At 36.8% G+C, this 9,406-nt stretch overlaps 1 protein-coding gene across 1 annotated transcript; it reads right to left on the bottom strand.

The window, feature by feature from the left end:
- Nucleotides 1-1,264: 1,264 nt before the first annotated feature.
- On the bottom strand, nt 1,265-8,695 carry LOC143040095 (uncharacterized). The gene is made up of 5 exons (XM_076210777.1): nt 8,207-8,695; nt 5,578-5,705; nt 4,498-4,633; nt 2,684-2,809; nt 1,265-1,541 (listed from the first exon to the last, which is right to left on the bottom strand). Exons 1-5 carry the CDS (start codon nt 8,480-8,482, stop codon nt 1,341-1,343), a joined length of 867 nt encoding a protein of 288 aa, XP_076066892.1. The 5' UTR covers nt 8,483-8,695; the 3' UTR covers nt 1,265-1,340.
- Nucleotides 8,696-9,406: the final 711 nt, after the last annotated feature.

Genomic DNA, 9,406 nt, shown 5'->3' with positions numbered 1-9,406 from the left:
TGGACAGGGGATTGGAGATAGAGACAGTAGAGGGAAGTGGGAGGTGAGCCATTTACAGTTTGCAGATGACACTCCAAATTGGTGGGGTCAGAGGAAGGTCTAAGGCAGTTAGTGATGCAGTTTGGGAAGGTATGTGATAACTGGAAATGGTTAGAGAGGGAAGGAAGTGAAGCAGTTACTGTTTGCTGATGACATTACACTTGTGGTGGGATCAGAGGAAGGTCTAAGGCAATTAGTGATGCAGTTTGGCAAGGTATGTAATAGGAGGAAGTTGAAAATAAATGTTGGCAAAAGTAAGGTGATGAGATGTACAAGAGAAGGAGATAGAAAGTTGGAGGTAAGTCTTAAGGAGAGAAGTTAGAGGAAGTAGATAGTTTTAAGTATTTAGGGTCACATGTAGCAGCAAATGGAGGATTGAGGGTGAAGGTGTGAACTGTAGAGTGAGGGAAGCAATTAAATCTCTTAGAGGAATGGAAAGTGTCATGAGAGATAGGTATTGGGTCAAAGACTTGGAATTTAAAAGAGGCAGAAAAGAGAAATTTAAATGTATTTGAAATGAAGTGTCTGAGAAGTATTTTGGGGATTATGTGAATAGATTGAAAAAATGAGGTGAGGAGGAGAACTGGGATGGAAAGGGAGATGGCAGATAAGAGCTGATAAATGATTAATGAGATGGTTTGAGCACATGGAAAGAATGAGTAAGGAAAGATTAGCAAAAATAGTGTGGAAAGTAGAGGTGGATGGGTGAACTTGATGGGAAGACCAAGGATTAGATGGATGGATGGGATACGAGGGGCTTTGAGCAAAATAGGAGAGTCCGTTGCGAAGGGAGAAGGCATGGGATAGTTGTGAGTGGAGAATGGTTGTAAATGGATAATTTGACCCAGCCCAAAGGGATTTCTCATCAGCTTCCCTATTTTTTGCACGAAGGGATGAGGAGGGAAGGTTGACATGTAAATAAAGCTGCTGGCCCTGTTGTGGATGTACTGTGCCTTGCTCCATTGCTTCTAATCCAGGCACTGGGTGGGAGATAGGGATGACCCTTCATCCATAAGGAGTTAAGATGAGTGGGAAACAAATGGGTGATGAATGGGAATGGAATTTGGTGGTGGGGGTGGGTGCATGCCTCGCCTGGTTACCTACCTCATAATAGTAAATAAGCCCTTGGTACATAGAAAGATATATACATAGACTTTGCCTTATATACATATGCCAAAGGCTCTTTCCCACTAACAAGGGAGGTAGCTAAAAAAACACTTGTACAAAATACTTATATATATACTTATACAGCCTTATACAAAACACTAATCATACTTCAATGACATTTTCCAAATATAAGCTTACAATTTTTCTTCTTCATGAATTCCTTCCTTACTAACATGTCTTTGTACTTCAGATGTATCACTACCATCATTTTGGGTATCAACCACATCACCTTTTTCTACCTGCTCAGCAAGTTTTTTGGTAGCCCTGATGTGATCACTTTGTAACTTTACATAAATCTGCTCTAATTCACAATTCTTCATTGCGTTGGATTCAACCTATGGGAAATGAGACAGAACATATATAATTACACTGATGCATGATATATCTATGAAAGTATACCTGGAAAACAATGTGCTATATTCACGTCAGAGAAATAATCTAATTTTATAATAAGATATGGAGATACTGAGTCTTTGTTGACACTTTAAGTTATGAAGCTCTTGATCTTGTTAAACTCCCTAGTGTTAGAACTAATATCTATAAGTGTTATTTTTTCAACTTTACACCATTATGCACAAAACTGAGGTACATACATATACCTCCCTTACAAGGGAGGTAGCCAAAAAACAAAGGCATAAAAACCACTCCCACCCATTCCATCCCCACATACTCCACTCCTATCCACCCCCTTCCCTCTCTCTTATCTTGGCTTCTCCTGGATGATGGGTCATCCCTGCATCTTGCCCACTGCCCTGGGTCGGAAGCAGTGCAGCAAAACACAGCACATCCACAGCAAGGCTGCTTCATTAAATTGGTGACCCCCTTCTCCATCCCTAGCTTTATTCACTCCGATCACACTTGTCTCTTTCATCCCTTCTAGCTTAATCCATGTGAAAATTGTACATTTCTTACTTAGCAATAGTTCATCCCTGGTGGACCCTTCTTATGGAAGAGATCATCACTTTAATCTATATACTCCTCTCCAAGTTCCTTTGTAATTCACACATTTTTCCTTGTTGAGGGGATGGCAGTTCGAATCCTGCCACTGGCGAAGTTGAACCAAAGGCATGGTTTATTAAATTTCGCACTACAAAATACTCTGTAAGGGGCACCATCCTAGCTTTCCAATGGGAGGAGTTTGTGATGTTAAACCATATCACCATCCCTTCCCTAAGCCTTTAGAGCTTCACATACCCCATCCACCTACTTGTTCCCAAATCATGACCAAATCACCTAAAGCTGGCCTGCTGTAGTCTTTATTCCAATCCTATCTGTGCCCTAGTCACTTCTAAAACTCTTCTGAATTAGTTACAACAAATTGGAGAGAGAGAGAGAGAGAGAGAGAGAGAGAGAGAGGGATAGAGAGAGAGAGAGAGAGAGAGAGAGAGAGAGAGAGAGAGATAGAGAGGGATAGAGAGAGATATTCAACAAAGACCAAATTAGATAGCTTTCTGCTCTGTGCAGTCTTTTTTTTTACCTGCTGTTGCGCATGAAGCAAAGCTTGCTGGGCAGATGAGGCTGAAAACTCACAGCCAACAATGTATACAGCCATTACAGCATTTTCTAATACGCCTTTGGTATATGTCCAAAGCATTATCAGGTCCTGTGAAAGAAAGAAAAAAATCTGGAAATTCCAATGGTAAAAGATTTGTTCTTATCACCACACACCAATCAAGAATGGGAAATAATTTTTGATACCATCAAATGTAAAATATGAATCTGTTTTCCCTAAAAACATATGAATCTATTTTCCCTAAAAATGCGTAGACTCAGAGGTGACTTGATACAGGTCTTTGAAATTTCAAAGGGAATTGACAACATCAAAAGTGGCAAAATTTTCACACTGAATGAGAATCCGACAAGAAACAATGGTCTCAAACTGTCTGGAAATAGATTCAATTTGGAAGTGGGTAGAAACAACTTCACCAACTGTGTAGTTAATGAATGGAATAAACTTCCTGCAGAGGCAGTGCAATGTAGTTCAGTTCGAAACTTTAAGAATCATTTAGATAAACACCTAATAAAGACGCTGTAATGATTATCATTTATTTTATATTATTTGTTTTTGTTTTATCATCATTTGCCTGTTTGATTCTCATTAATTATTAGTTATATGTCAATTTATCATTCTTTACTATTTATCTGTTTGTTTATTATTTAACTATACCTATGCATTCATTTATGTTTTTTATTTGTTATTTACATTATTATAGTTTTTATTTATTCATTTATTATCTTGATTTTTTTTTCGCATCCGACCTAGATATGGACCAAAATGTCTCCTGTCGGTATGCTCCACTTTTGTAATCCTTTGTAAAAGTACTGGAAATGAGCAATAGCTGCAAAAGATCATCTTTAGACTATTCCTTGGGAAGAGAACCCATCACAAAAACAAAAGGGGGAGAAAGATTTGGGAGTGATGACAAAAGACAACTTGTCCCTTGACAGACATACCAGTAGGATTGTGGGAGAGATATACTGACTGCTGCAGTATAGATCAAAAGATGATTAAAAAAAAAAAAAAAAAAAAAATCAAAACCTTGATCCGTCTAAGCCTGGAATGCATCAATGGTATAGTCCCCACACAAACTGGAGAATATAAGCAAAATCAAGAGAATACAAAGGGCAGTGGCCAAACTGGTCCCCAGCCTGGCAGATAAACCATATGAGGAAAGACTAAAGACACTGGGTCTACCAACTTTGAAAGATCGAAGAGAAAGAGGTGATATGATTACACTATTCAGGTCAGTAAAGTGGACAAATTACATTGACTTTTAGGAAGGGTCCAAGAGGTCATAAGTTATAAAGGAGATACAAAGGAGGAGCATGCTGACAAGAGAACAAATTAAGGAAGACTACATTTCTAAAGGACATGAAGAATTACAGTTTTCAATATACTGTAACTAGTACATTGGTTGGACCCAAAGTTCAATAAGTGTAGAAAGCTCAATATAATAAAACCTTCAGATATATCAAACTTTCAGCTATAGTGACCAAACCTTACCCCAAATTAATATAGCATGGGTTTACTGTGGATGCATAAATACTTGGAATAGCTTATAGGGTAACATAGCCTAAGCTAGAACAATACATGAATTCAAATTTAAATATGATAATTGGAAATATAGGATATAGACTCAGTTTCAATTGTGCATACATTTGAGGCTCAGTGTGATAAATTGGAGAGTGGGAACAAGACCCAATTAGCATCGCTCCTTTTCAGTCTACTAGTTGGATAAATATATATCAGTTGTCAGAAATTCTAAAAACATACAAGTTGGTTAATCCTACCTGCAACTGTTGTTTGTATACATCCATCTGAGTTCTGGCAGCCAGAGCCATTTCCCAAAGAGTATCATGCTCTTCTGCTTTCTTTACGCTTGCAATACAATACTCAAGAAGATCTGCTGCTTCATGAAGACTTCTCCTATGGGGCAATTATTAGAATATCTTTAGTCTAAGTCTGGGGTTCTCTACCAAAGCTAAACTACCCCAAGTGGTATATTCACTCTTTTCTGTGAGGTAATGGAGGACATGCCCAAAAAGCTTAAATATAGTAGTGATAATTATTCTGTCTTTTGTGACTAGGTCATAATTATTATCAATATGTTTACAGACCAAAAAACTATTGTAATTCATTTTGACTTAACATAATTTTCATAGACACATAATACTAAAGGTCATTACATGTATCTGTATTTTTTCAATGGATATTATTTTTCATATTTCATCAACCATAAAATGAACCACACTATCTCCTGAGTGAATTCAGTGGTGGATGGTAGATCTGAAGAAAGTGTATGACTTCCATTTTTTTTTTTTTTTTAAATCTTAATAAGGAACCTCAATGAAGGTCCCGTATCTTTTTACTTTCATAACATTATAAGAAATAAATACAGTATCAGAAAACACTCTCCCTCCTGCCTCTCAGTTTAAATTCTGCCCTCTGAAAACCAACAATTAAATCTTATGAAATAAATACTTTAATTCAAATGGGATTTCTTGTCTACTTTGTATTCTTGAGTGGATGAGGAGAAAGGGTTACCATGCAATGAAGCTGTGGGGGTAAACCAGTTTTGGCTGCTGAGCCCTGCTTTGGAATTGCTGTGTCTTACTGCATTGCTTCTGACACAGGCAGTGGGAGGGATCCTTTATTCACAAAGTTCTAAGATGAAATGGACAACAAATGGGTGTTGGATGGGTGTGGTATATGTGAAGGATGGACACATACCTTAGTTGGCCACCCCCCTTATTAGAGGGAAAGTGACTTTTGGTATGGGAATGTATGTCTCCCCTCCCAGTCTTAAATGTCCATCTCCTACCAGACATACATATTCACATACAAATATTAGAACAAGTTAACAAGTTTACCTATATGTTTCTGATGTATCCAGAATTGCTCTGACAGTCTGATTCAAAAGACGTAGTGAAGAATCGATGGTCAGCCCTCCCGCTTGTTTCAGGAGTGTTGTATGAGTCAAAGCTGATGCTTCATTCAACTGGGACCATGGATGAAAAGATTAAAATATGAGTATTTTCTAATCTACTTATGACAAGCCTTTCTACATACCAATTCAGTAACTACCATTTGAGATCATCCATATATCGATAGAGCCACACTTGCATGGTTGCATTCAGGATACCATCCAACATTAAAACAGTATCAACACAGAATAGGCCAGGCCGGATTCAATTTGCCCTAGATACAACATACACAGGAGACATAGAACACCTCATTCTACAATAATCCCTGGACAACAAAACAGTAATTCTTCCCTCAGTGACTTATGGGCTTGCCTGGTGGCTATTGCTGGTTACTTGGGAGCCATGGGTCTTCTGCAAGATCTGTGGCAAAAGATTTCATTTATATATCTAGGCATCCAAAATTTGGGATACTTAATTACTGTATACTGGTACATAATCTCATATTACTTATATACACCATAGCTTCTCCCTGCATAGGTGTAGGTATTTAATGTCAAGTGCATTGCTAGCATATACAAGTGTAGCCCTTTGTAGTGACTGCGGTTATGACATTTGACAAATTTAATGTTTTTCTTTACAAGTGTCATACTCGACCAAAGATTGGGTTGTCAACCATCCTAATTTTTAAGGACAATCTTTCCTTCAGCTCTATCTGTCCTTCTCCTTTATTATAGTTGGAAATGGCACCAAATGTCCTTTATTTGGAGGTTATTTTTCCCTTCATGACTGGTTGTTAAATTTCCCACTCTCAAAATGAGATTAATCTCCATATGAATAAAATGCAAACAGATGCTTAACAGGCAAAAGCGTTTATTTCTTGATTCTCCCATGTCCTGAGTCCAGTATATGTTCAATATCTTAATATGGAATATGGTGCAATGAATTACATAATTTACTTTTTAGAGAATGCTGATGAAAGCGCTGATGGAATATTTAAGTGTCTGAGAACTACTACGAACAATTTGCAACTTGACAAAAAAAGTTTCTGGTCTTAGAGCAGATATTGTAAATTGCAATTTCAGAATATAGCATGCTTTATATGCAAACACCCTGACAGACTATATCCCAGGATAATATAAAAAGCATATCAACAGCTAGCAGAGCCCCTTAAGATAATTCTTTATAGATTATTTATAGATTGCGGACTCCTGGTGGACTGAAAAATAGGGCACATAACAGCACCCTACCAGAAAATTACAGATCAATAAGCCTGACTGATAAAGTATGTTAATTGATGGAATCTATTATCAAGGAAAGAATTATGATACACCTAAAACTGGATTTATTCTTTTGTAAGAAGCAGCTTGGATTTCTTCTGGGATAAGTAATTAATGACTGGATTCATACACTGGAGGACAGGGATGCAGTGGATGTGACCTACTGCGAGGTTATAGGAAAAAATCAAGTTATAATATTGGTGAGAAGTATTGAAAGTGGATAGAATTGTTTACAGTAGAAAGAAATCAATGGGTTATTTCCAAAAGTCATAAGTCTGAGTGTCACTGAGTCAAGACTGGAGTTCCTCAGGGTTGAGTGTTAGAGCCACTACTTTTTATTATTCGTAAAAAAAAATGGGAAGTAAAATTTACATATTTGCTGATGGCACCAAATTTTACATAAAAAATCAAAATAAATAGACCCAAACTTCAACATACACCTACAGGAGGATGTAAACTGCATGAAGGAATGGTCTAAGAAATGGTTGTTATTTCATCCAAAGAAATGCAACTACATTCAGATTAGAAGTTGTGAGGCAAGAAATAAAAGGTACTACAACAACACACAAAAAAGCACACTGTGAATCAAGTTTGGACACCCTACATTGTAAAAGATCTAGAATCAAAGAAGTACAGAGGAGAGCAAATGAACTGGTACTGTCCCTGAGGAACTTGGCTTATGAAGAACAGCTTTGGAGATGGGGGCAGCTAATGCTGGGATACTGGAGGGCTCAAGGAGACATGATTGAGACATACATGATTCTGCCAGGAGTGTATGACTGGGATGTAGGTAATGATATCTTTCATATCAAAGAAGGAAGAACAAGGGGGCACCCTTGAATATATTGAGAAAGATCAAGGCTTAACAAGAGAAAGAATTTGTCCTGTTTTCAAATACTGTATAGAATTAATCATTGAAATGGATTATCTCAGTATGTAATAGTCTGGTGTTAAATTTAAAATCAATCTAAATATTAATATACGCTTGGTACAATCTGGATTTAATTACAAATCATAGGGCTTAAATTCAATATAACAATACTATATTTATAATATTAATATTAACCAATGTTGCTGTCACTGACACACATGACATGTGAATCAAATTAAAAGTCCAGAGAATGTACAGGCCTTGAAAACCTCTTCCAGAAGATCTACTGCAAAAAATTATGTATAGGAGAGTAGAAGATGGGACTCAAACGTTACTTCTTTCCTGTATATCTATAATATTACAATATAACAATTAGGTAAATACAGCCTACCAAGTAGTCGTCACAAGTACAATTGATAGTACTTACTTCTAGAGACTTAATTTTGGCATCTAAAACGGATATTTCTTCTTCATCTATTGGTTCAGCACACTTCACGTGAGTACTATTAACAATAAAGGGCATAAATGATGCTGTCATTAACGCTAATTTCCCTACAAAGGCAAAATGTGATTTATCCAAACTTTTACCCTCTTGTACAGTTTTTGAAAAGCTAGTTCTCGATCCGAGATAGTGATTATGTCTTTGTTGGAATACACAAAATATTTCACTAATATATTTTCTTTTGACAAGTTTTCTGAACATTATGCTGAGGGTTTTATAGCACTGTGACTATCTCGTTCTACGAAACTATTCTGATTATCTATATTTTTCTTTTCTCTCGAATGTAGACTATCTCTTATCTTCGCAGAACTATGCACTTTGTTATTGTTGAGCTGGTTCAGGAGTGTATATGAAAATTACTTTCCTTGAATCTATAATTGAGTCATTCAATATCATTACTTGGGGTTTAGAATCTTATTTAAATCATGGGAGTATTGTTTTTGGACTAAGGAACAGTCATATAGCAAGTGTATTGTTTTATGCATACACGTACCGACAGTCGAATACCGGTCAACGATTGGTCAATCCGTTACATCACATTCGTTTGATTACAAACATGCCAACCTTTAAAATAAATGGTCCCTTCATGTTGTGAAAACACTAGGGCAACACCAGAGATGTGATTGATTTCATTTTTTGTGCATTATTTGCAAACTGCATCGTGCTCTGCATGTAATTTTTGCGCTGGTGATTTAAATTTATTACAAGATTATTAAATTTTAATATACATGACAATACAATACATGGATGTATCATATTGTGCTGTAAGTAATTTATGAATATATACGAATAAATAAACTTGTTTGGATGACTAGATCTGTGTTTGATATTTGGCCCCAGGTAGGACTTGTTTATAGCACCTTTTGAAGTCTGTTGTGGCACGTATAAGTTCATAATACGGGCATGAGCAGGAGTAAAACTGGAATATAGGCTCAGTATGATGAGGCCACCTACTGGACGCCGGGAAGGCTCAATCACCTCGACCAGACTGTCAATATAATTCATACATTTATTATGAATTATTTTTTCAATCCGCGAGTGGTTGAAGTAAATGAAACGTCTTATGACACCAGGAAGGCGTCGGTGAAGTTCACGCAACAGGGTTCTATCTCCTCTACTCAGAAG

Source organism: Oratosquilla oratoria, chromosome 27 (assembly GCF_046742065.1).
Source record: "Oratosquilla oratoria isolate Oo_2021 chromosome 27, ASM4674206v1, whole genome shotgun sequence".
NCBI classification, from domain to species: domain Eukaryota; kingdom Metazoa; phylum Arthropoda; class Malacostraca; order Stomatopoda; family Squillidae; genus Oratosquilla; species Oratosquilla oratoria.
Note: the sequence above shows the minus strand (reverse complement) of the source record. Positions and strands in the feature narration are given on the sequence as shown.

Coding starts and splice junctions, on each gene's coding strand:
- LOC143040095 (XM_076210777.1), bottom strand. CDS start 8,482: ATGTTCAGAAAACTTGTCAAAAGAAAATATATTAGTGAAATATTTTGT. Junction 5,706..8,206: donor CCAAAATTAAGTCTCTAGAA/GTAAGTACTATC, acceptor CCATGGTCCCAG/TTGAATGAAGCATCAGCTTT. Junction 1,542..2,683: donor TGCTTCATGCGCAACAGCAG/GTAAAAAAAAAG, acceptor CATTTCCCATAG/GTTGAATCCAACGCAATGAA.